The following is a 27,558-nucleotide window of genomic DNA, read 5'->3' on the forward strand; positions in this document are numbered from 1 at the left end:
CTGGGCACCTTATCCTACCTGAAGCGATCTGTTGGGAATTTAACACTGCAGATTGTTTCCTAAAACATCATGCCAGCATTGCGGAGTAACAGAAGTCAAGGCACAGAGTCGAACAGGGGGGGGAAAAAAAGAAAAGGACCGTAGCCAAGCAGCGGGCTGCATGTCTGCAAATACGACTTCCTGCTCACAGCATCAGGACAAACAAAAGGAAATGGGATTTTGGAAAAACTGTTTATTTTTCAGCAAATAATCTCTCCTTAGCCAGGCTCTGGCTCAACAGCACCCCCTTCAACTCCACTTGCTATTCACTCCTGTCCAGAGCGGCAAATTGCTGGAGGCTAGATGCACACGTCCGTGGGAGGCTTGGATGGTACATTTCGGAGAAGCAGACACCGGGCCCAGTTACTTGAAGATCTTGCCTTGGTTGAAGGGCTTGCCAACGTGCTTGAACTCGCCCTCCCAGGCAAAGTACTCCTTCACCATGGTCTTGCACTCTTCGCTATCTACGTCCAGCTTGCGCCAGCTGTAGGACTCGTAATCCACCTGCCAGTCCTCAGAAAGCTGGAGAAGAGAGAGGGTCAAGACAGGGGTAGGACCTGAGTGACAAGCATCTAACCCATTTGTCGCCAACCCCTGCTCCTGTAGGTTCACTACACTACACATCTTAGGCACAGCCCTAATTTAACACACGGGATGCAGAAAAGCTTTGGACCTCGTTAGGATGAAGCTAAGTTTGCTCTAATACCGAGATGCTACTAAAAGGCCTGATTATCTGCACCTTTGGTCTGTAAGGTTGCTGGTCTCCAAGAGCTGGCATGGTGACCAGTAACCAATCAAAACGTTAAAAGTTAGTTAAACTAGCATATTAACTCACTTGTCCAGTAACAAGGACAATACTGACCATCTTCTGTATTTGTAGATGATACAAATTCCTTGGAAGCAACAACACTACGATACACCAATGTACAAGGGACAAACACCACACCAGGCTACAGGCCTGCAAGAGCTGAAACACTCAGGAAATCCCTTCTGGCAAGACGACACTGGCGCTAACCCAGGGCTAAAACATTTGTCCATTGTCCCCTAGACAGACGGGCTAGATGTTTAAGAAACACAATTACAGAGAAAGGGTTCATAACTATGAGCCGTCCCTTAAATGTCACATTCGAAATGCTTTAAGACGTTAAATGCAGCAAGTATGCATCGCTACTTGAGGCAGACAAGCACTCACAGTGAAAGCCAAGTCCTGTCCTCTGAACACCCAGATGCCGGATATGCTGCTGTCGTTGTTGGTGCCGAAGAGAATGACACTACCGAAGGCGTTCTTACGCAGTTTGTCTAGCCGCTGGAACATTCCTGAGTTGGGATGAGGCAAGTGAATAGGTGGGACACTGAAGGGCTAGCAGAGGGAGGTCTGTAACGCCACATGCAGGGTTGAGGAACTCATTCGTGCATCTTACCAGTGATCAGGTTGCAGCTCATAAATGCCATGGCGAGCTCTTCTGGAAAACGGTACTCCCCGTACCAAATGGAGTAACCCTCGCGGTCCAAGTGCTCCCAGAAGTATGGCAGAGCCACGGTGAGGGTGTCCTCATTGGAGTACTTCCGCTTGAACTCGTCCATCACAAAAGCACTTATGACAGAAGAGATAAGGCGGCGTAAGACCCAGAAGGTCAACACACTGAACCATAACTCCTAGACGCTGTCAGAGGTTTAATACAATTCAAATCCTGATATTAAGGTTACCTCCTGCTTTTATTGCACAGGTCTACCACAGGCACATCCGCAGACACCTAGGAGTGTCCTGCATATAGGGGCGTGTACCTCTTGGGGAGGTGAGCAAAGGGATCCTTGGCTTTGGGCTCCGATGCCAGGGCCGCCTCGCACTCATCCATCTCCTCCTCGGGAGCAGGGGCGGATGCCTTCTTGTCTTCTTTCTTCTCCTTCTTTTCCTTCTTCTCCTGCTGCTGCTGCTTCCCTCCTTCCTTGTTTGCCTTCTCCTTCTTGGAGGGAGCGTCCTTCTTGGGCTGCATCTCGGCAAACTTCTTGGCTAGAGAATGGGAGCCGGCGCGCGATTATAATCCACCACAAGCTGCATTTTGCATAGTTCCAACTGGCAATGCAGTGAATTTCTCCAAACGACCATCAAACTCCTATCAGCATGTCATGGTTGGCCGATCTTATCTATGCACAGACCACCAGGACCCTGCACTTCCACTGTTAACGTCAAACGCACTCGACAATGTTTCTGGTGCCAGCTAGTGTACTGAGCACCACACCCACCAGTGTGTTCTCATAATGCAGCTCTTACCCAGAACCATTCGACACACCAGTCAAAAGCTTTTGTACACCACAGGTTAACCACTTCTCCACATTTCATAAAAAAACTGCAGAATTTTTTTTTTATCCTTAAGCATCAGAACGCTGAGGAAAAAAAAAAAAAGTAAAATAAAACAATTTCTTTTGTAACATGGAAAGTGTGTAACGTTGCATGTCTGACATCCTATTACTTGGTTGTGTGCTGATGGCACAATCAAATTCAAGGCTGTCCTTTAACTTTAAATGCACTAGTCAACTGTTCCATCACATGAAACAGAACAGCATTTACTGCCCCTTGGAAAAAAAAAAAGCCTCGAATTCTTTGCTGTTATAACTGGTAGAGCAGATTACCTTGTTGAATCAAAGATGACATTTTCTTGCTAATAAAGGTACTCAAATGGTTGCATGTACTGTACATTTGTTAGCCAATTCTGAGTGTATTTTTTAGTCATAATTTAGTAAGTATCATACAAATCTAGAAAATCTGTGTGCAAGAAACCTGACTGATGTATAAAATATTTTTTGTATGTCATAAAAATCAGAGCTCATCACTCCTCTGCTGGGAGTCCCCCCATCAGATCACACCGACGGGCACTCTCACCGTCAAACTGAGCCATCTTGTCACAGAGCTTCACTTCGCCCAGGACGGCCTTAAACTGCGGCTGGTTGATGCAGGTGACAAACCAGCGGGTGACATTGGGAAACGGCTGACGGAAGGACGGCTCCAGGACCTGTAGCAGTTGGAGACTTGAAATGAGCCCAACAGCCAGGAATCAAGACCATCCTCCCCAAGCAGCAGCAGCCCGACGGGCTTGAAAACCCTCACCTGTTTGTAGAGCCACAGTAAGGAACAGACGACGGTGATGTCGGCCAGGCTGACTCTCTCGCCTACCAGGAAGGTGCGGCTGTTTAAGTGCTGGTTCAGAAGCCCAAGCACCCGCTTCACTTCCTCCTTGGCTTGCTCCGTAGCCTAGTGGACACAGAAGAGTGTCCCTGTTATACATGAGCAGTAGACTGCAAAAGCTCATGGCCACGTACAACAGGGCTCAAGAGAAATTCCTTGTAACACTATACCATTGGATTACCAGAAGTGGAGTAGATCTCATTCATCAAAAACAGACCTTTCCAGTTCAAGGTCAGGCTTAAATGGGCATCAGAAGCTCGAGTTATTGTAAAATTCTTCTCTTTGGAGAGCATAAAACTTACACCATTATGCATAAACGGGGCACAATGCTACCAGCAGAATGTGACTGGCATGAGCGCTAATGCCAACCCATTTTTCCTTCCCACAAAGTGGCAGCTATGCACCATTCAGACAGGATCCCAACTCTCCACATTCCAAGCAGCTGCTCAAAAGCAGAATAAGGTGGAAAAACATGAGCGTGTTGTAACAGAAGGCAGACACGGCTAGAAGGCTTTTAGCTATGGAGCGAGACTTTAAAAGCTTTGCGCTGAGGATGATTCAGAGAGACTGAAGAACTTCGTAAAAGAAAAACAAGCTTGGTTTTGGAAAAATCCTCAAGCCCCTAAGCACATATGCTGCAGGATGACTTAGACATGCTTTTCATTTCGGGAAGCATTTTGGAGCAAATGCACGAGCTTCTGCGATCACTCCTCCATCCACCCAACCTTTCCAGGTGCTACCTAGCAACGATGCCTTCCCCCCACATCTGGACCGTGTCGCACTTCAAATAAACTAAAGCACGAGTGCCATGCTTCCCAACAAAGGCTGTGAATTCGGCACCATAACACATGTGGTCATAAAATATATTTATCCGGCTACAGCAATATCAAAATAATACCCACATGTTCAAAACCAGCTGAAGCCTTTTCCCAGACAAGGTTAACAAGAATGACGCCCCTAAGGAAGAATCTCACTGTCTAGGAGCATGAACAACCCAACAACAATTTTCCTACCTAAACCAAACAGGATATGATAGCACTGCACTACACGCAACTACATGACAAAGTCAACAGGCCGACAGACCTGCTTGTTGTACTGCATGATGCCCAGGGTGGGGAAGACCCAAGTGCTGGCTGGGGGGATGATCTCAGAGTCGGCGAAGCTGACCCACTGCATTATCTGAGCACTGGCCTCGGACCTGCTGCCACGCAGGGCTTCGTTACTCACTGCCAGGGGAGGGAGGCATGGTACACAGACAGCTGTTAGTCGTCCCACACCGGGCTAAACAGGCCACTTAAAGAATATTAGAGGACAGCCCAAACCTATACAACTGCCTTAAACATTCCACTTATTGTTCTGAATTAATATACATTCATAAAATGTTAAATAAAATACGAGTACAAAGTGTAAAACCGAAATACAAGCCAACAGAAGTGGTGCCTTTTTGCAGCAAAAAGATCAGTAAACACTTACAGTAATATGCAATGGCATTGCTCTCAAACAGGCAGAAGCCATCGTCGCCCTGGAAGACAGGAACCTACACAAAACAGCATCGTGTGAGATGACCAAGTGGAAAGTCAGAAGAGCGTATCAAAGCGTAAGGCAGACCGGGTGCCTGTGTGCAGGCGCGTCCTCGCACCTTGCCGAGGGGGAAGCTGCTGAGGAAGGCGGGGGTGCGGTTCGTCTGCCCGAAAGTGAAGGCTGGAGGGGTGCTGGCCACCTTCAGCTGGGCACCGCTGTACTGGGCAGCAATCTGAGCCTTGAAGGCCCTCCAGTTCTCTGGGTAAGTGTAGAGAGTCTGCAAAGGAGGCAAGGGGAATTGTCAAGAGAGCAAATGGGGGAGGGGGAGGGAGAGGGGCATGCAGTGTTAAAAAGTATACAAGGTAAACCCAGGAGTGATGCAGCAGTTTCCTAAGCAAAACGGGTTTGACAACCATTATTGTCAATATATTTTAAACCACAATCTTAACCTTTCCTACCCAACTGAATTCAGCAGGTAAATTCCTCACCTCCAGATAAGCAAATCAGATTCCCAACTCATAAGGAATAATTAGCAAATATAAAAAGGTGAACAGCTACCAAACGTCAGCTAAACAGTGCTCCTATCGGTTTGTATATATTGAGTAATGAACTACACACTGCAGACATATTTTCTTACTGGCAAACTGTTAGGTGATTAATATTGTTGCTTATAGATAGCTGATAATTTTGAGTTTTTGGCAGTGATATCAACGAGTTAAGCCAAAACAATGCCGTTTGGTTCAGTCAGCGAACAAATCTCCAAGTAAGCAACCAGGAACGGTAGTTTAAGAAATTAAACGTCACACCTAATGAAAAGCAAAATGCAAAGTATTTCATGTTCATTTCATTACAGAATGCATTATATATATAATTAAACAATCTGTACAGTTCAACTACATAGTTGTCACCACCCCCCTTTGTTAAACGTGGCATATGAGGAGTGCGTTGAATGGGTCTTTTCCCCGGCATTAAGCTTACTGCTAACGCTGGCAAGACTTTTTTTAATACGACCCATTTCTCAAAAATAACGGCTTCTACCGTCAGAATACACAGTACCGAAATGAACCGCTGCCAGAATCCGTCAGAAAAGCAGCAGATGAGACCGATATTGGTCGGATGTGTAAAAGCGCCGCTTGCATTGCTACGTTTGCTTAATGCTATTCCCTCACACTCACCCCTGCCGCCATCTTCAGGACGAGAGAAAGGAAGAAGGATGGCGCACTCTGCTGACGTATAGACCAACGGCCACGCGCATGGTGGGTTTGGGCATCCACTGATAACGTAATGATTCTCAGAGACGGACCAGTGTGCACGTGTATGGCGTTAAATTAGTGCCAAAAGGCGTGCGCATAAAAACCACGCGCGCATGCGCTCGCGAACAGAAACTCCATGCTCTCTACGCGCTCGCACAGCACAGCACAGCACAGCACAGCACAGCACAGCACAGCACAGCACAGCACAGCACAGCACTCGCTCGCCGTTAAATTAGGGCCAAAACTCGAACCACGCACGTGTCTGCGCTCGAGTGCTGAAAACCCATCCCCTCTACGCGCTCGCGTCTGCACAGCACTCGCTCGCTCGAATTTCGAAGAATGGGCCAATGTACGGTAAATTGCATCGTGAATAACATTTCTTAATACAACATCACACAGCCAATTTAATAAATTCAAATCCTGGGAAGAACGCTCGTCAGATATTAGTTCTCGGGTTAGTGTTAGCAGACTATAGGCGAAACCACCTTAGGTCCTATCTGTTAATGTTTATTAAATTAGCATTAGAATGGAGAGGTTTTAATATCTTTTGTCCTTGTAGCTGCTAAATACACTCATTATTAAAGCCATAAAGTTGTCTGCCTGCTACATTGGAATCTCCACTGAGTAAGTGTTTTTGATGGATTTTATTTAACTTTATTTGACTCTGGTCCTTAGATCTAATGTCATACTTCTTCACTTATATTGTTTGTGAAAAGGTTTACCACGATCAAACAGAGCAGCCACTACATCATCATACATGAACAAGCACCTCACAAAACAAAAACATTTCATTTTCATAATTAAAACTTTTGAATGGTAGGCTTAGTGTGTGGATCAGAGACAAGATCTTGACACCTCATTAACTATAATTTGTTCTGTGAACAGCTCAGATACCACCTTCTCGAAAGTCTTCTGCATAAAATAGAAATGGGATTCAGCGCGAATCCGCTAAATTTGGATTACCTGGAGTTTCTTTGTCATCAGGAGCTGTATCTTCTGCAGGCCCTGTCTAATCACATTGAAGTACCTCCTGCTATCACCCTGGCTTTGCAAGAGCTCTTTGACCTTGTGAGGGCACATCTGGAACGTCCAGCCCCACTGCCACACAGGAAGTCACTGCCACCAATGGATGACCCAAGAGTTTGATTGAAGAACAACGTTTGAAAGAAATGCTCCATACTCAACTTCCTGTGCCTTGCATAGCCACACTGATGGGTGTTTCAAGAAGAACAATCTTAAGAAGAATGAAAGAGTATGAGCTCTGTGTTAGGGACACATATAATTCCATCAGTGATGAGGATTTCACTACTTTTGGCACTAATTTAACACCATACACGTGCTCCAGTACCGAGCTGGCACGTAGCCCGCAAACACCTGGAGGTTAATGAACCGACAACTGAAGGATATTTACATATTACCTGATTAAAAAAACCAACACTGGTGTATCGTTAATATTATATAGATCCCATTTGCAGCATGTTGAAAGTGTTATTGTAGTCGACTTCAATATAATTTTGAGTCTTAAAGCAATTGACTACAGGTTTTAAATGTTTATGAAAGATATTACTGGACAATGAAGCAGAGGGCGCCTTGGACATGACAGTATTAATGGCGCGTCGAACCACAACATTTGAAAGTCAGTTTCCGAAAAACATTTTATCATCAATTATTTATTTGATACAAGAATCAATATAAGTAAATGGGAAAAGAGATTTTTAAAAACTGGATAGTAGTAAAGTGTGAATAGTCGGTTTGCCATTCAGAGGTGGAAAATTCAGGTCCATAAAATATAAATGCAGACCAAGGTTTTGTTTTAACCAACCAGTTTACCATAAAGAGTCACGGTCACAGAGAACTCAGCTGGTCAGTTGAAACAAAACCTTGGTCTGCATTTGTACTTTCTGGACCTGAACTTTCCACCTCTGTTGCCATCTACACATATATGCGCACATAGTTAAATTCATTTAAAAAAAAAAATGTATATATTGAGTGAGACAGATGAATATTAATAGCAACAGCTTTGCAGACAGAATAAGAATTCCACACATTTACCCAAAATCTGAATACAGGTTTTATTATCTTTTTTAGACTGTCAACAGCACAGGGAATTGCTCTTGCTCTCCCAGTAACATTTATCACTTAGATCCAGTTTTGGAGAACAGTTTTAAATATCACAGGCGTGCAATTCAGAAAGGGGCCTCCAGGAGGAGCAGTCACGGCTGAATCAGCAGTACTCATATGGCGTGTCCCTCAATGGACAATGGCCAATACCGATACTGTGGTGCTACCTTACCAGTCCAGGAATGTTTGCTTAGTAAATAGCATTCAAATCTCCAAACATTCAGTTTCATATATATGTACAAACAAACTGCCTTAACAGCTTTACTAACAAGCCAAAATAAATGACTTAACATATATAATCGCGATTTGTCCGTTCTTTTTCAATTTCCCAGTAATAGCTACCCAAATATGCAAATGTTTTCCTGTTGTGCCATTACATTTAAAACAAATTACATTAACGTTTTATTTTCCAAAAAGAATCCATTTGTAGTTGGTGTTCACACAGAGGACAGGAGTTTAAATATTTACTCTCCACTCTTCATCTTTGCGAAGTTCTTGCCATCCAAACAAAGCACCTGTTATATTTCTAATACCTGAAGTATCATGAAATTATCACAAGTTAACCAAGTGTTTCACTATTGGCTCAAATGAAATCGGTTCCTCTCGTCCCATTGTGGAGCAAATGTTAAATGTCTCAGATTGAGTGCATTCTTACAAAAACAAAAAACGACAAGACAAAACTAAGATCTTCAGAGCTACTGTGGTGGAAAAAAACCATACAAACCTTTCCAAAAGAATCCATGCACTAATTCTGAGCACCCAGCCTTAAAAAACACATTTAAAAAAATATATGAATCTCCAAGTCACTTCATGAGGAAAATCAGCTGACCAGTCCTGTAGACAGAGAATGCATCTATTACAATGATGATGCTTATTTTGACAATCTTAACAATATCAGCTTATATATATCAGTCTTATAAAAAGCTCGCTCCCTTATTTCTTTATGTTTGTAAATAATCATAAGTTTCATACACAATTTTATTGCATGCACTGGACACATTCATCTCATTTTAACTATACTTTGTACAACTGTTGAAGTCAACCAGACTGTGGGACTCCTGATACCAGCATATATTGAGAATTCAACGGACGCATTAACTGAAATGCGGTGACCTGACTGACCACCCAGAACATGCCACTCCCAGAAAACATCCAGGCACCTTACCTAGGTAATCATCCATGAGAGAGCCAATGGCGAACTGTGGTGTGTGGAGGAAGGAGGGGAAAAAAAAATTAGCAACGCAGTAGAGAAAGGAATTACACAGACGATCCTGATGCTGTCTGTACAGATTGTATTCCACCGATACAGTGGAAAGCAACCGTAACTCAAATTGTATGCCTGCACTAAACCCTCATTTGACCCAGCTGACTAATCTCACTCGATCACGTCCAGAAACATAATAATAATAATCATAATAATAATCAATACTTTATTGATTGTCTTTACGCCTCCCTCAACCTGCTCTTTGTAGAGTAAGCTGGCTGTGAAGGGCAGCCACCTGCAGTAACACCCAGAGAGCTGGGGGTTAAGGGCCTTGATCAAGGACCCACAAACGTGCTAAGGCTGGGTTTGAACCAGCAACCTTCTGATTACAGGCACACAGGCTTAGCCCGCTGCCCCAAAAAGCTATTAATCAACTATCTAGCTTCATTTGAGTTATTGGTAGTTACATGCAGAAACGTGATAGAAATCTGAACAGAACAGCTACAAACACCATGGAATTATTTATCGTCAGCAGCAGTTTGGTCTTGACACCCTTCAGCCGAAAGGTAGGTTATAATCTTAATTCCATCTCAAAGGGAAAACCTGACACACACGGATACTTACAATATCATTCTTGTCCACTCTGGTTCCCACAATCTTCAAACGAATTTCATCATCCTGCTGGATGACAATGTCCTGGGGGACAAAAACGACACTGTAATGCCCTTCACTAGGGCTGGAAACCATAATTACATACTATTAACCACAGGTTACAACCAGAAACAGATTTCTGTTCTGAAAAGCCCTGAAATCTTGATCATATTTTTGTCTCTTCTTCTGAAACCTGCGTTTCCTTTAGTTTTACATACCAGAACAATGTTATGGTGTTATTTAACTAAAACTACTTTAATGTAAGACCTATGGGTCAATCCAGACTCACCTCATCCACAGTTTTATAACAAGGGGGGTTGGAATTGGGGTCAAACTCCATCTCTGAAGGGATAGACTGTAAGCAGATGGATGAAAAAATAATAATACTGCATCATCATGGGATACAAGCTACACTTTTCATTACAATAAAAATGACTCCACACTTGTATTTGTGCATATTGCCATATTTTTCCACCTTGTTTACATAACAATCCCAAGCTTAGTTTCACACTAAGTTAATGATAAAAAAAAAAAAAAAAAACTTATAAAAGGTATGAAAACTTACATGGCGGGAGATGAAACAGGACATGGGGCCGATTTCAGTGAACAGCCCAACCTAAGGAAGATATGAATGAGAGAGTAGACATTTACCCCTTATGAGAAACCAGATATCATAATAAATGCAGTCATTTTTGATTGTCTAGGTCATGCTTCTATCTTAATTTCACCCTTTAAGACAGCAGGGCCCCTTCTGTGACATGACATTCACAGATTCCTGCCATAAATCAAAAGTCCCTCATTAATAACTTTAAAACTCCAGTGTGACTGTACTACTTGCTAGTGAAGCTTGTCAGTACATAGGAAAACAATGTTAAACAGCTGAATGAGTGGTACTGTACCTTGTTGACCTGAGTTACCACTGCGTCCACCACTTCACCCTTAAAGGGCCGGAACACAATAGCCTTGTACTTGACCGGATACAGAACAAAGCCCCTTCCTGGCTGGATGACTCCGGCCCCGATGTTGTCGATGGTCGTCACGGCAATGACGAAGCCATACCTGAGACAGAAACACCTGGTCAAAATGCTGCGCTGTCAAATGCGTCTGTAGCAGCCTGTAGCGGGCAAATCCACCTCTGATCGCCATCGGGGCCAGGAAATCACTCACTTTCCCGTACAAGTTCCTTCCACCTCAGTAAACAGCTTCTGCTTCACCGTGTTCAGCAGATTGGGGCCAAAGTATCGAGGGTGCAGTAGGATCTCATGTTCCAGGGAGATCTAGGAATCCAGCATAGAGAAAAGAGCCACGAAGCCCATGACATCAAACCACAAAATCAAGCTAAAAGTATTAATTTAATTACTGAATAAATATATGACTTTTCAGTTAATTTTGCATTTGTTTTCGTCGTGATTCCAAACCGGAAGTAACAGGAACAATCCCATTTATAATTCATTCATTATTCCGCTAACACAGTTAGCATGCTAATAATCTCATTCCCAGAGTATATTTTACTGAGGAGCTTATATGGGAAAAATAAAAAAAACAACGCGAAAGGGAACAAAAATTACCTGACGTAATTTTAAGTTTGTAAAACGTAGCATTTTAAAATATCTGCTCCATTCAAACCGCATGGTGTATCAGGTAGCGTTAGCTAACGGATACTGTAATCAGGCAGAATTACGTGGACCCAAGACGATAATATCCTGACTCCATAAAACACACACGAAATCCTGTATCACAGCACGTAAATGAATAATTATCAGCAGAAATAAACACCACTTTCATCATACTCTGGAACGTCCTACCTCACCATATTTTTTGAACCGCTAGCAGTAGGTTAATCCTCTAAAATAGCGTATCGTCATAAACCGAATATCCCCTCTAAAAATACTTACGTGATAAAACATGTTTATTTTTTTATTACTATTTTGTCCCGCCGTTTAGATGCATCCGTAATTTTCGCTGTTTGCGCCTTGAAGACCTTTTATCAGTTTTCCGCCACTGCCTAACTTCCGGTGGACGTTAGAGGTCGCAAGCGTGCATGCTATAATCGATAAACTGTAGGCGGCGCATATGAAGAATAAATACAGTACATGCACGCTAGGGATCGCCTATGTGTACAGAACAAACAAATGCACGCTAGAAATGCACTAAATACTCGAAATGAAACTACCATGTGCATACACAGGAAATCTAACATGATATTCTTATCAACAATCGCATATGTCCCGAGCCTTCCGCAAAGCATTTGAAGGGCACAGTAGTGTGAAGAGGAATATGGAGAACCCACTTTCACAGAACCACTTTGTAGCCATATATGAAGATGCTGAGAAGTGGATGTTAACACTTAAAGTTAGCCATAACCTTAACTGCAGCCCCACAATTCACAATATGCCACATCCTTTATTACATATAACCCATTAAAAATCTATAAAGAGACGACAGAACAACATCGTTTTAAAACTTGTTTAAAGAAAACCGGTGCGTGCACGCGAGACGAGAGCGCGCGGGAGACCCTGAAGGAATAGGCAGCACGTCGGCGAGCTGCAGTTTATGTGTAGTTAGTTTAGTTGTTCCTGGCAGTAAATACAGTCCCTGGTTTTTATGTATGCGTCACTGACGAATGTAAGTACTAAGTTTATTGATTATAAGTGATAAGTGACGCTGTGCTAATTTAGTTTACTTAATTGCGCGGCTAGGTTAACGTGACCTAGCTTGCGTACTGTTATAATTATCGCTGACGAGTGTTCCGTTGTATACCTCGGAAAGATATTTGCGTTTATTTCCCGTCCAATCATTCCCTCTAATACGAATTGCTGCTAATGTAATGTATTGTTGTGGGTATAGCCGAACTTATCAATGTTAAGGCGATATGGTACAATTATGCATTATGTTAGTGTATTATAGTAATAACCATTGTAAGCACTGTGGTAATTTGTTTTTCCTGTTTATTTGTTATAGAACCATAAATAAATACAAACTTACTTACTTACCAACCCACTTCGTCTGAGTGTGCATCCAACTGACCTCAAGTAAGATAAGCCAGAGTACAACTAATTGCTCCCCCCTCCTGATTGAGAACGTGTATCTGGTGAAATACGGTCAGGAAACAGCCATCAGCTTACAATGAATGTGCCATGATGATGTGGACTGCTGGGTCACTTTCTGAGCTGAAATAGGAAAGTTCCTCCAGGGATGGCAGACTGAGCTCCAGTGGTCAGGAAGGGCTCACAAGCTGGGCTTTAATCCCCTGGTGAAGCTGGTGGCGGATGTGATCTTGGCATGGCGAGCCAGAATTGGAGTGACAGCGGGCCCTATGCCTGCCAAATTTCCTTTTTACATCCCATCATAACGTGGAAACCAACCCCTCCTGACTGCAGCTTGGCCAACCAATCAGAGGCTCCAATTACTTGTGAATGATTTCTTTTCACCACTTCTGCAAAGAAGTCTATTTTTTTGTTACCAAATTTTTATTAGAGATTTTTTATAACAAAAGAACAAAATGGAACAAAACAGAACATGCTCCACCCCCACCCCACCCCCAATACACCCTGAGACAGCAGTTCAATTTAAAGAAACAAGACCAACAAAAGTCACCGGCACACTCAGCCACGGAGAGCACAGCTAAAAACTGAGGATAAAAGAAATAATGCACTTATACCACTGAAAAATGTCAGAATTAGGAAAGTAAAAATCAAAACAAAAAACAAGGAATATGGCCTCAGGACATGACCTGCAACCAATCCTTGACCAGCTGCACGTCATGGACCCAGCTCTGGATTGTAGAACCAGACGAGTTGTTAATCCGGGCTACAGAGAGTTCTAGCAGAAGCAGATCAAGAAAGGTGGACTTCCAGACAGAAGGAATGGCACGATCAGGAGACTTCCAACGAGAGGCTAATAACAACTTGGCCGCTAAGGAGGCAGACATCAGAAGTCTCTGCTGTAAGCGAGAGAGAGAGAGAGAGAGAGAGAAGAGAAGTCCAGGAGAAGAAGGACCACGGGAGACAGGGGGATGGGAGAGGAAAGAACTGAAGAGAGAGATCTGGCCACGTAATCCCAAAGAGCAGCCACTGGAGGACAGTCCCAGAACATATGGAGAAAGGTACCAGGGACCTGGAGGGGACAAAGAAGACATAAGGGGTCAGGCTCTAAGCCCATGAGATGGCGTTTCCTGGGAGTGGGGTATAATCTGTGAACAAACTTAAATTGTGTTTGCTGGTGATTGGGATTTTTAGAACAGTTTTTAATATTATGAAAAATAACGCTCCAAGATAAGACGGGGGTGGGAGAGAGCTCCCCCTGCCAGACAGAAATTATGGGGAGAGGTTTATGAGAGGATTTGCGGAGGAGGGAATAGAGACTGGACACGGGCTTAGAAACAGGAGAAAAGGACAGAGCAAATCTGCACAGCGGGTGAAACGGAAGAGGTGAGGAAAAGGAGATATTACAGGCCCTAAGCATGGACCTCAGCTGGAGGTAGAAAAAATATGAAGAAGAGGGAAGATTAAATGTGACCTTAAGAGACTGGAACGATTTGAGACCCGAGCTATCAAAAATGTCACCCAGGGTGGAGATACCTGACTGAGACCACGGCGAGGAAGAGATGGGGCGGCCTCCAATGTTCAGGACAGGATTGTGGAGCAACGGAACACTGGGGTGCCATTTTGGGAAGGGGCCCAACAATTTCTCAACCCTTCTCCATGTGCGAAGGGCCTGACAGATAATCGGACCGACGGAGGCAGAGATGGATTTGAATTTAACAGGGAGGAAAGGAAGCGAGGCTAGACAATGGGGGAGAACATATTCTGCTTCGATAGGAAGCCAGGCAGGGGGATGCTGGGGACGACTGATCCAGCTCCAAACCGGCCTTAGAGTAAAAGCAAGGTGGTAAATTTCTAGGTCCGGTAGAGAGACGCCCCCATCCAACCGGTCACGGATTAGGGTAGAGTGTCTGACGGAGGGTCTCTTGCCATCCCAAAGAAAAGTAGACATAGTAGACTTAACCGAGGCCCAGTACCCAGGTGGAGGGGAGAGGGGAAGCATGGAACTCATAAAATTAATTCTAGGGAGCACGTTCATCTTAATAACAGCCACCCTAGCCCGAAATGAGAGGGGAAGAGAAGACCACGAGGAGATCGAGGCTTTAATGCCCTCGAGAGTGCGGCGGAAGCCAGCAGCTGTGAGCCCTGCAACTGATGGGTAAATGTCCAACCCCAGGTATCTGAAAGACCCTGCCTGAGGAATAGCTGCAAAGAAGTCTGACATCACTAATAATCGCAGATGACCTTGGCGTGCAAACGTGGCTCTCACCATGCTTAAAACTGCAGGCCTGCTCTTCGTTGAATAAAAGATGTGAGTCATCTCTTCTACTCCTCTTTTGTCATCCTAATGGATCTTTCCATCACCCTTATTTCTGACTCTCTCCTGTTCCATCTTCATTTTAGAGAATACTGCCACAAAAACTAATGGTAAAACACGCAAATTGGTGAGATGAATAAAACAATTCTGGAAGAAAACACCTGGGATTGGGTTTGATATTATTCTGAAAACTTGACGGGGCGGCATGGTGGTGCAGTGGTTAGCACTGTTGCCTCACACCTCTGGAACCTGGCTTCGAGTCTCCACCTGGGTCACATGCGTGCGGAGTTTGCATGTTCTCCCCATGTCACCGTGGGGTTTCCTCCGGGTACTCCGGTTTCCCCCCCACAGTCCAAAAACCTGCTGAGGTTAATTGGAGTTGCTAAATTGCCCATAGGTGTGCATGTGAGAGTGCATGGTGTGTGAGTGTGCCCTGTGTTGGGCTGACCCCCCATCCTGGTTTGTTTCCTGCCTCATGCCCATTGCTTCCGGGATAGGCTCCAGATCCCCCGTGACCCAGTAGGATAAGCAGTTTGGAAAATGGATGGATGGATATGTGTTTTTAAATGACAAAGATTATTTTATTTAAAAATAGTATTAAAAACAGTCTGTGGTACATTGGGCGGAGCTTAAATTTGGACGTCATTGTTATTATGAATTATGACGTCATAAGCGGGAGGGGGGAGCATATCCCTTATTCTGATTGGTCGAGGGGTTATCTCCATATACCATTCATTGCCGATAGTGGGCCGTATGGTTTGGGTGATAAGGGTTGCTGTTAAACTTTAATAGAATGAAAATACATTACATGTATTTATTTGTGTTATTTTTAAATTACGTTTTTAAGGAATAATAAAACATATGACAGGATGAATGCAAGCTAGCGCATACACGTCCAGCGGGGCCCGTCCGGCTGCAGGAGTAGGCACAAGCGCCACGGCGTATTTTAAAAGAATGTTGGGATCTGATCGGGCTGGTAGGAGTAGTTGCATGGCACTGGTAATTACACTATATTGGCAACCACTTGAGCCAGGTCATATGACCTACCAGGAAGTTGTAAAAGGCTGCCAAGATGGAATCTCGTTCTCCTGCTGCTATGTTTTACAACTGGACATGGGGTGGGTTCTTCCTCCCTGTGGGTAAGGAAAGGAGGAGAGGGTTTGTTTGAGAACTTGAATGTTTGTTTGATTTTAATTTTACCAGGGTGACTGCTAGCAGCATGTAACTCTTCATGGAGGATACGGAGGTGACTGGAATTTTATCATTTGACTTGATCCCCTACGGGCTGCTGGGCTACAGACACTGAGGCTCTGGTAACTTGGGTTATACTGTGGGAAATGACAGTATATTTTGTGAATGTGTGTCTTTCATATTTGCTGGTCAGTCAGTGTGTGGGATATTTGGTATAGATATGGCAGACTTTTGTGAAGGTTTCCATGTCACACACAGAGGTTTAGCCTGCCTTGGATTTGAGCTACTCTGAGTAAAAACTGCAAATGTGCCAGGCCTCACAGGTAATGGGTGTGTTTGCACAACAAAAGCAGGAGGAGGATGGGGCTGAAGACCTGCGAAAATCACAGCAGGGGTGACAAACACCTTGGGACTCTCGGCAGAGAATAAAAACTCGGCAAATCTAGTGTTTTAAAAGGGTCTATGTTTCTTTGTTGATTGTTTCTTTGTACCTGTAGCATTGGAACGCTTCCTCTTGGTGTTGCTGTGCTGCGAGGGCATTAAGCATTCCTGCAAAGGACCAGACTAGCCACTGTTTTAGGTTTATTTGATAGGCTTGTGAGTTATAAGTGTAATTGTAGTATTGTATTTTGGGCGGTGGACATCGGCCGCTACCCTCTTATGTTTGTACATGGGATCTTTCTGTACAAGGCCGGATCCGCACAGGCTTTTGCTCTCTGCTGTTGGGGTGCCACACTGAGCGGACACTGTACTGTTGTGTGTAGTGTTTGTCGTGTTGCATGCTGTGTGGTTTTGCTCTTTGTCACCAGGGCCCTCCTGAGCTGAGAGCTGCGCGTGCCGATCTGACCTTACTATCTGGAGGATAGTCAGCCGCCCCCCAACACTACCCCCCCCCAGCAACCTTCTTTGTTTGTTTAATTGATTTCAGATATTTGTAATAAAGTGGATTGGCTTTTATTTTTACATGCCTCTTTGTTGTCCCTTTGTGGGGAGGGTTCGAACTTAGCCACGTTACAGAAGGAACGTTAGGTGTTCCTCCTGCCCTTACCAGGCAGTGGCGTAGTCAGAGCAGTGTGGGTATTCTGTGCTTTGGGCCACAAGAAAGCACCGAAATGTTTTAAAGAAACTTTAGCGTTAACTTAAAATAAAAAAAGAATCAAGGAATAACCCTGTTAATTCTTGTTTAAATTAACGGAAGAGAGTCGGCTCTTTAAAGAACTGTGTGGCTCTATGCGCATGCGCTACATGAGAGCGAGCCAGAGAGGAGAGCGCATTCGCTAATTTAATCAAGAATTAACCGCGTTATTCCTTGATTCTTGTTGAAATGCTTAGAGCGTTTTAATTTATTATTCACATTAGCAGAAAAGTGCTTCGTTACTTAATCCCCTATAACCATAACGTTTATTTGAAATAACAGGCGCTCCTCTGGTGTCGCCATTTTGAAACGGGCTGACCACTTCGGTCTATCGTTTCGACCGCTTTTTTCAAACAGACCTGCCGATTATGGCCGAGCTCTGGGACTCGCTCATTTCGCTGTTTAAATGCTTTCTTCAACCTAACACCGGTAAATACCGCTAAAGTTTTCCCTTCTAATTATTTAAGCATGTTGATTAAATGTAATGAGTTTAAGTGCTTTCTTTTAAAACGACGTGCTGTATGTTAATTGGTTTCGCTTGTGCTTGTTTAAACTCGGCATTTGCTCTTCTGCTGCTTTCGGGCATGTTTGTACTTGTTTAAAATCCGCCTGCTTTTCTTTTAAAATAAAGCTAAAGTTTTTCTTAAACATTTTGGTGCTTGCTTTTAAAATACGCCGTGGCGCTTGTGCTTACTCCTAACAACACATGGCTGCGGCCGGACGGGTCCCCGCTGGACGTGTATCTTACATTCATTCCGTTATATGTGTTATTCCTTAAAAACGTAATTAAAAATACAACATAAATACATGTAATGCATTTTCATTCTATTAAGGTTTAAAGGCAACCCTTATCACCCAAACCCCCTATCGGCAACACGTGTAATGGACATTTGGAATATTCCTGACATTTAACATCACCTACTCACATTCAATTGAAAACACCTGTCTCTTCTTCGTTTTTAATGATTTATTTACAAGTATTTACATAAGTAGTACTGATAGTGTTCTATGTCCAGTCTCATCTCATGCCTTGCTCTTCTCCACCATTGCCTTGTACTCCTCCTCCACCATTGCCTTGTACGTCTCCTTCACCATTGCCTTGTACTCCTCCTCCACCATTGCCTTGTACTCCTCCTCCACCATTGCCTTGTACTCCTCCTCCAGTATTGCCTTGTACTCCTCCTCCTCCATTGCCTTGTACTCCTCCTCCTCCATTGCCTTGTACTCCTCCTCCACCATTGCCTTGTACTCCTCCTCCTCCATTGCCTTGTACTCCTCCTCCAGTATTGCCTTGTACTCCTCCTCCTCCATTGCCTTGTACTCCTCCTCCTCCATTGCCTTGTACTCCTCCTCCTCCATTGCCTTGTACTTTTCCTCCATTGCCTTGCACTTTTCCTCCATTGCCTTGCACTCCTCCTCCATTGCCTTGCACTCCTCCTCCATTGCCTTGCACTCCTCCTCCATTGCCTTGCTCTTCTCCACCATTGCCATGCTCTTCTCCAAAATTGCCTTGTACTCCTCCTCCTCCATTGCCTTGTACTCCTCCTCCTCCTCCTCCATTGCCGTGTACTCCTCCTCCTCCATTGCCGTGTACTCCTCCTCCTCCATTGCCATGTACTCCTCCAACACTGCCTTGTACTCCTCCAACACTGCCTTGTACTCCTCCTCCACCGCCACTGTCTGGCTCTCCTCCACCACCTTTGCCTGGCTCTCTACTACCATTGCCTTTTTTCCTTTCCCTTTTTTTGCAAAAAGCTTCTTTAGCCAGGATTTCTTTTTCTTTCCTCCTTTGTCCTTCCTTTCTAGGGCTTCCCCAGCGTCGTTTGGTTCCGCTGGCGGCCTAAAGCAATTCAGAAAAATCCACTTCATTTTGAGATGCGTCTTGTTCGAAATCAGATTTGTTTTGAACTGATACTGGTGCCTACAGCAGAATTTATACCTTCAGAATGATGACATCAGAGTTGTCACGGTAACATTGTGTTCTAGAATTCAACTGTAGGTGCCATATTTGGTCAGTGGTTCAATTTTTTTTAATTCTCTGCATTTTTTATATGCTTTATTCAGCTCATATTCTGCAGCATATATTGTATGAATTTTCATATTTACCTTAATTAGTTTACTCGCAGATAATATTCTGTACTTGCAAACAATGCAGAAACCTACCAAACATTGCCGGGCCGTTCCTGTGCTCACAGAGCGTAGTGAGCTTTACTTTACTCAGGAGGAGGACAGGCTCACATTTTCTGACCGTGGCCATGCTGTGCTATATTGTGAAAGGTGCTGAACTTAGTGATGAGACAGTTAATACCCAGATTCGGGAGATCGCCTCCTCAAAGTGAGGCCCAGTGACTTCAAGCTGGGAATCGGGGCTTGCTAAGTTCATGCAATATCATGTGACCGATGACTTCCGATTCATCCTGAGGTGTAAGAGGCTTTGAATCCTATTGGCTCTTCAAAACTTTTATATAAGTGAGATGATTCTAATTAGCAATGGTAGTGGAGGCCAGTTTAACCAAAGAACCAACCGCCAGATGATGGGTCACAGCAAGGAGGGGTATGGGGTTGGGTATCAGTGTTTGGGTACATTAAATGGAGGTGAGATAAAACATTTGGTAAGGTTTAGCAGCATCTGTAATATCCCTGCATTGTAGGCAGAGCTTTCTGGATAGATTCTGGACACACACACCCCTCTATTGGACAAATTGATTCAGAAAATGGATGGATGGAATGCAGTGTTTTTCATGTGTTTTCATGAGTGGAAGTGAACTTTTACAGAACTGAGTATTTGAGTAAGTAGGAGAAAAATCCATTTTTGATTAATCTTATTGCCTGTATTTTTGCCCCTTATTTTGAGCTGTTTTAAATGCTGCACTGTTCAGTTGCAAATGGTAGGTCCCTCTGAATCCCATCTTCGCTTTACTCCACCTCCTGTTATTCACAGGTATCTGACTCTCGAATCCGGCTGAAATGATCCCAGTCGATTTTCCAATCTCCGCCTTTTCTATTTGGCAGAATGCACAGCCTGGATCCAAGCTGCCTTCCTTCCCAGTTGGAGTAACAGTTGGCTCCACCTGACACTATACCATTTAAACCCCAGCTGATCACAGAGCTTATTGCAGGATGTGCGTTTGTTCCTCTCCATGTGTTGTGGGGCTGCCATGCCTAACTCCTATAGTAAGGAGAAGGTCATAAACTTGTGTTCTTATATTTTAATAATTCTGAAATGGGTAAGAAATGAGCAGCAGGACGATATAGAGCTAAAAGTTGCGATTTTTCTAGCACTACGATGTAACCCAAGGAGAAAGGCAGCACTGCCTTGCTGAATGTGATTTCTGTGGCAAAAAGATGGTGATATTGCTGGCAAGCGGTCTTTTTATTAAACTCAAATGTAACTCTGTCAAAGTACAATTTTACCAGGGTCCGTTAAATGAACCCCCCAGAAGACAGAATGAAGCTGTAATTCATACAGGTGGCAAAACTAAAATGTCTCTTGGTAATTTCATCAGGGCAGTGATGAAATTACAAATGTGCATGTTTTTGGCGAGTGATGGATGAGGTGATATGAAACATGCAGTTGTCTATAATCGCTGCAGCTTTGGGGAAAGACTAGCATCCCTTTAAAATTCATTACATTAGGATGGCAGGCAGAGGTCACTGCAGTTTGGACGTGCCAGGAACAGACGAATAAAGCCAAGTAGAATGTATGGAACTTCCAGTCTTTCAGTAATATTTCACAGAGTAAGGCATAACTAAACGCACTGCTGAGAAAATGAGTGTAGAGGATTACAGTAGTATAATGCTAATCCCTACTATATACACTCCATATACGATACACATTTAATATACATTTATTGCTGCTGTGTTTTACAACTGGACATGGGGTGGGTTCTTTTTCCCTGTGGGTAAGGAAAGGAGGAGAGGGTTTGTTTGAGAACTTGAATGTTTAATTTTAATTTTACCAGGGTGACTGCTAGCAGCATGTAACTCTTCATGGAGGACGCGGAGGTGACTGTTTGGAATTTTATCATTTGACGTGATCCCCTACAGGCTGCTGGGCTACAGACACTGAGGGTCTGGTAACCTGGGTTATACTGTGGGATTTAAAAGGGTCTATGTTTCTTTGTTGATTGTTTCTTTGTACCTGTAGCATTGGAACGCTTCCTCTTGGTGTTGCTGTGCTGCGAGGGCATTAAGCATTCCTGCAAAGGACCAGACTAGCCACTGTTTTAGGTTTATTTGATAGGCTTGTAAGTTATAAGTGTAATTGTAGTATTGTATTTTGGGCGGTGGACATCGGCCGCTACCCTCTTATGTTTGTACATGGGATCTTTCTGTACAAGGCCGGATCCGCACAGGCTTTTGCTCTCTGCTGTTGGGGTGCCACACTGAGCGGACACTGTACTGTTGTGTGTAGTGTTTGTCGTGTTGCATGCTGTGTGGTTTTGCTCTTTGTCACCAGGGCCCTCCTGAGCTGAGAGCTGCGCGTGCCGATCTGACCTTACTATCTGGAGGATAGTCAGCCGCCCCCCCCCCCCCCAGCAACCTTCTTTGTTTGTCTAATTGATTTCAGATATTTGTAATAAAGTGGATTGGCTTTTATTTTTACATGCCTCTTTGTTGTCCCTTTGTGGGGAGGGTTCGAACTTAGCCACGTTACAGAAGGAACGTTAGGTGTTCCTCCTGCCCTTACCAGGCAGTGGCGTAGTCAGAGCAGTGTGGGTATTCTGTGCTTTGGGCCACAAGAAAGCACCGAAATGTTTTAAAGAAACTTTAGCGTTAACTTAAAATAAAAAAGAATCAAGGAATAACCCTGTTAATTCTTGTTTAAATTAACGGAAGAGAGTCGGCTCTTTAAAGAACTGTGTGGCTCTATGCGCATGCGCTACATGAGAGCGAGCCAGAGAGGAGAGCGCATTCGCTAATTTAATCAAGAATTAACCGCGTTATTCCTTGATTCTTGTTGAAATGCTTAGAGCGTTTTAATTTATTATTCACATTAGCAGAAAAGTGCTTCGTTACTTAATCCCCTATAACCATAACGTTTATTTGAAATAACAGGCGCTCCTCTGGTGTCGCCATTTTGAAACGGGCTGACCACTTCGGTCTATCGTTTCGACCGCTTTTTTCAAACAGACCTGCCGATTATGGCCGAGCTCTGGGACTCGCTCATTTCGCTGTTTAAATGCTTTCTTCAACCTAACACCGGTAAATACCGCTAAAGTTTTCCCTTCTAATTATTTAAGCATGTTGATTAAATGTAATGAGTTTAAGTGCTTTCTTTTAAAACGACGTGCTGTATGTTAATTGGTTTCGCTTGTGCTTGTTTAAACTCGGCATTTGCTCTTCTGCTGCTTTCGGGCATGTTTGTACTTGTTTAAAATCCGCCTGCTTTTCTTTTAAAATAAAGCTAAAGTTTTTCTTAAACATTTTGGTGCTTGCTTTTAAAATACGCCGTGGCGCTTGTGCTTACTCCTAACAACACATGGCTGCGGCCGGACGGGTCCCCGCTGGACGTGTATCTTACATTCATTCCGTTATATGTGTTATTCCTTAAAAACGTAATTAAAAATACAACATAAATACATGTAATGCATTTTCATTCTATTAAGGTTTAAAGGCAACCCTTATCACCCAAACCCCCTATCGGCAACACGTGTAATGGACATTTGGAATATTCCTGACATTTAACATCACCTACTCACATTCAATTGAAAACACCTGTCTCTTCTTCGTTTTTAATGATTTATTTACAAGTATTTACATAAGTAGTACTGATAGTGTTCTATGTCCAGTCTCATCTCATGCCTTGCTCTTCTCCACCATTGCCTTGTACTCCTCCTCCACCATTGCCTTGTACGTCTCCTTCACCATTGCCTTGTACTCCTCCTCCACCATTGTCTTGTACTCCTCCTCCACCATTGCCTTGTACTCCTCCTCCAGTATTGCCTTGTACTCCTCCTCCTCCATTGCCTTGTACTCCTCCTCCTCCATTGCCTTGTACTCCTCCTCCACCATTGCCTTGTACTCCTCCTCCTCCATTGCCTTGTACTCCTCCTCCAGTATTGCCTTGTACTCCTCCTCCTCCATTGCCTTGTACTCCTCCTCCTCCATTGCCTTGTACTCCTCCTCCTCCATTGCCTTGTACTTTTCCTCCATTGCCTTGCACTTTTCCTCCATTGCCTTGCACTCCTCCTCCATTGCCTTGCACTCCTCCTCCATTGCCTTGCTCTTCTCCACCATTGCCATGCTCTTCTCCAAAATTGCCTTGTACTCCTCCTCCTCCATTGCCTTGTACTCCTCCTCCTCCTCCTCCATTGCCGTGTACTCCTCCTCCTCCATTGCCGTGTACTCCTCCTCCTCCATTGCCATGTACTCCTCCAACACTGCCTTGTACTCCTCCAACACTGCCTTGTACTCCTCCTCCACCGCCACTGTCTGGCTCTCCTCCACCACCTTTGCCTGGCTCTCTACTACCATTGCCTTTTTTCCTTTCCCTTTTTTTGCAAAAAGCTTCTTTAGCCAGGATTTCTTTTTCTTTCCTCCTTTGTCCTTCCTTTCTAGGGCTTCCCCAGCGTCGTTTGGTTCCGCTGGCGGCCTAAAGCAATTCAGAAAAATCCACTTCATTTTGAGATGCGTCTTGTTCGAAATCAGATTTGTTTTGAACTGATACTGGTGCCTACAGCAGAATTTATACCTTCAGAATGATGACATCAGAGTTGTCACGGTAACATTGTGTTCTAGAATTCAACTGTAGGTGCCATATTTGGTCAGTGGTTCAATTTTTTTTAATTCTCTGCATTTTTTATATGCTTTATTCAGCTCATATTCTGCAGCATATATTGTATGAATTTTCATATTTACCTTAATTAGTTTACTCGCAGATAATATTCTGTACTTGCAAACAATGCAGAAACCTACCAAACATTGCCGGGCCGTTCCTGTGCTCACAGAGCGTAGTGAGCTTTACTTTACTCAGGAGGAGGACAGGCTCACATTTTCTGACCGTGGCCATGCTGTGCTATATTGTGAAAGGTGCTGAACTTAGTGATGAGACAGTTAATACCCAGATTCGGGAGATCGCCTCCTCAAAGTGAGGCCCAGTGACTTCAAGCTGGGAATCGGGGCTTGCTAAGTTCATGCAATATCATGTGACCGATGACTTCCGATTCATCCTGAGGTGTAAGAGGCTTTGAATCCTATTGGCTCTTCAAAACTTTTATATAAGTGAGATGATTCTAATTAGCAATGGTAGTGGAGGCCAGTTTAACCAAAGAACCAACCGCCAGATGATGGGTCACAGCAAGGAGGGGTATGGGGTTGGGTATCAGTGTTTGGGTACATTAAATGGAGGTGAGATAAAACATTTGGTAAGGTTTAGCAGCATCTGTAATATCCCTGCATTGTAGGCAGAGCTTTCTGGATAGATTCTGGACACACACACCCCTCTATTGGACAAATTGATTCAGAAAATGGATGGATGGAATGCAGTGTTTTTCATGTGTTTTCATGAGTGGAAGTGAACTTTTACAGAACTGAGTATTTGAGTAAGTAGGAGAAAAATCCATTTTTGATTAATCTTATTGCCTGTATTTTTGCCCCTTATTTTGAGCTGTTTTAAATGCTGCACTGTTCAGTTGCAAATGGTAGGTCCCTCTGAATCCCATCTTCGCTTTACTCCACCTCCTGTTATTCACAGGTATCTGACTCTCGAATCCGGCTGAAATGATCCCAGTCGATTTTCCAATCTCCGCCTTTTCTATTTGGCAGAATGCACAGCCTGGATCCAAGCTGCCTTCCTTCCCAGTTGGAGTAACAGTTGGCTCCACCTGACACTATACCATTTAAACCCCAGCTGATCACAGAGCTTATTGCAGGATGTGCGTTTGTTCCTCTCCATGTGTTGTGGGGCTGCCATGCCTAACTCCTATAGTAAGGAGAAGGTCATAAACTTGTGTTCTTATATTTTAATAATTCTGAAATGGGTAAGAAATGAGCAGCAGGACGATATAGAGCTAAAAGTTGCGATTTTTCTAGCACTACGATGTAACCCAAGGAGAAAGGCAGCACTGCCTTGCTGAATGTGATTTCTGTGGCAAAAAGATGGTGATATTGCTGGCAAGCGGTCTTTTTATTAAACTCAAATGTAACTCTGTCAAAGTACAATTTTACCAGGGTCCGTTAAATGAACCCCCCAGAAGACAGAATGAAGCTGTAATTCATACAGGTGGCAAAACTAAAATGTCTCTTGGTAATTTCATCAGGGCAGTGATGAAATTACAAATGTGCATGTTTTTGGCGAGTGATGGATGAGGTGATATGAAACATGCAGTTGTCTATAATCGCTGCAGCTTTGGGGAAAGACTAGCATCCCTTTAAAATTCATTACATTAGGATGGCAGGCAGAGGTCACTGCAGTTTGGACGTGCCAGGAACAGACGAATAAAGCCAAGTAGAATGTATGGAACTTCCAGTCTTTCAGTAATATTTCACAGAGTAAGGCATAACTAAACGCACTGCTGAGAAAATGAGTGTAGAGGATTACAGTAGTATAATGCTAATCCCTACTATATACACTCCATATACGATACACATTTAATATACATTTATTGCTGCTGTGTTTTACAACTGGACATGGGGTGGGTTCTTTTTCCCTGTGGGTAAGGAAAGGAGGAGAGGGTTTGTTTGAGAACTTGAATGTTTAATTTTAATTTTACCAGGGTGACTGCTAGCAGCATGTAACTCTTCATGGAGGACGCGGAGGTGACTGTTTGGAATTTTATCATTTGACGTGATCCCCTACAGGCTGCTGGGCTACAGACACTGAGGGTCTGGTAACCTGGGTTATACTGTGGGATTTAAAAGGGTCTATGTTTCTTTGTTGATTGTTTCTTTGTACCTGTAGCATTGGAACGCTTCCTCTTGGTGTTGCTGTGCTGCGAGGGCATTAAGCATTCCTGCAAAGGACCAGACTAGCCACTGTTTTAGGTTTATTTGATAGGCTTGTAAGTTATAAGTGTAATTGTAGTATTGTATTTTGGGCGGTGGACATCGGCCGCTACCCTCTTATGTTTGTACATGGGATCTTTCTGTACAAGGCCGGATCCGCACAGGCTTTTGCTCTCTGCTGTTGGGGTGCCACACTGAGCGGACACTGTACTGTTGTGTGTAGTGTTTGTCGTGTTGCATGCTGTGTGGTTTTGCTCTTTGTCACCAGGGCCCTCCTGAGCTGAGAGCTGCGCGTGCCGATCTGACCTTACTATCTGGAGGATAGTCAGCCGCCCCCCCCCCCAGCAACCTTCTTTGTTTGTCTAATTGATTTCAGATATTTGTAATAAAGTGGATTGGCTTTTATTTTTACATGCCTCTTTGTTGTCCCTTTGTGGGGAGGGTTCGAACTTAGCCACGTTACAGAAGGAACGTTAGGTGTTCCTCCTGCCCTTACCAGGCAGTGGCGTAGTCAGAGCAGTGTGGGTATTCTGTGCTTTGGGCCACAAGAAAGCACCGAAATGTTTTAAAGAAACTTTAGCGTTAACTTAAAATAAAAAAGAATCAAGGAATAACCCTGTTAATTCTTGTTTAAATTAACGGAAGAGAGTCGGCTCTTTAAAGAACTGTGTGGCTCTATGCGCATGCGCTACATGAGAGCGAGCCAGAGAGGAGAGCGCATTCGCTAATTTAATCAAGAATTAACCGCGTTATTCCTTGATTCTTGTTGAAATGCTTAGAGCGTTTTAATTTATTATTCACATTAGCAGAAAAGTGCTTCGTTACTTAATCCCCTATAACCATAACGTTTATTTGAAATAACAGGCGCTCCTCTGGTGTCGCCATTTTGAAACGGGCTGACCACTTCGGTCTATCGTTTCGACCGCTTTTTTCAAACAGACCTGCCGATTAT

The 27,558-nt window shown here is 43.8% G+C and overlaps 2 protein-coding genes across 2 annotated transcripts; both read right to left on the reverse strand.

The window, feature by feature from the left end:
• Window positions 1-212: 212 nt before the first annotated feature.
• Window positions 213-6,077, reverse strand: eef1g (eukaryotic translation elongation factor 1 gamma). The gene is made up of 10 exons (XM_049029857.1): window positions 5,920-6,077; window positions 4,863-5,021; window positions 4,697-4,760; window positions 4,307-4,449; window positions 3,146-3,289; window positions 2,921-3,050; window positions 1,825-2,050; window positions 1,461-1,633; window positions 1,232-1,356; window positions 213-561 (listed from the first exon to the last, which is right to left on the reverse strand). Exons 1-10 carry the CDS (start codon window positions 5,929-5,931, stop codon window positions 403-405), a joined length of 1,335 nt encoding a protein of 444 aa, XP_048885814.1. The 5' UTR covers window positions 5,932-6,077; the 3' UTR covers window positions 213-402.
• A 1,978-nt stretch (window positions 6,078-8,055) lies between these two features.
• polr2g (RNA polymerase II subunit G) lies at window positions 8,056-12,021 on the reverse strand. Its single transcript, XM_049029863.1, has 8 exons — window positions 11,869-12,021; window positions 11,141-11,250; window positions 10,873-11,032; window positions 10,539-10,589; window positions 10,263-10,328; window positions 9,947-10,018; window positions 9,284-9,317; window positions 8,056-8,952 (listed from the first exon to the last, which is right to left on the reverse strand). The coding sequence occupies exons 1-8, from the start codon at window positions 11,878-11,880 to the stop codon at window positions 8,939-8,941; spliced, it is 519 nt and encodes a 172-aa protein (XP_048885820.1). The 5' UTR covers window positions 11,881-12,021; the 3' UTR covers window positions 8,056-8,938.
• Window positions 12,022-27,558: the final 15,537 nt, after the last annotated feature.

Source organism: Brienomyrus brachyistius, chromosome 10 (assembly GCF_023856365.1).
Source record: "Brienomyrus brachyistius isolate T26 chromosome 10, BBRACH_0.4, whole genome shotgun sequence".
Taxonomy (NCBI): domain Eukaryota; kingdom Metazoa; phylum Chordata; class Actinopteri; order Osteoglossiformes; family Mormyridae; genus Brienomyrus; species Brienomyrus brachyistius.

Bases quoted from the DNA above. Each gene is read 5' to 3' on its own strand.
- eef1g (XM_049029857.1), bottom strand. The intron at 2,051-2,920 runs GTGAGAGTGCCC...CCCATTCTCTAG, and splicing joins CAAGATGGCTCAGTTTGACG to CCAAGAAGTTTGCCGAGATG. The intron at 1,634-1,824 runs GTACACGCCCCT...TTCTGTCATAAG, and splicing joins TTTGCTCACCTCCCCAAGAG to TGCTTTTGTGATGGACGAGT.
- polr2g (XM_049029863.1), bottom strand. The intron at 10,329-10,538 runs GTAAGTTTTCAT...ATCTGCTTACAG, and splicing joins CCTGTTTCATCTCCCGCCAT to TCTATCCCTTCAGAGATGGA. The intron at 9,318-9,946 runs GTAAGTATCCGT...CACACACCACAG, and splicing joins GAGTGGACAAGAATGATATT to TTCGCCATTGGCTCTCTCAT.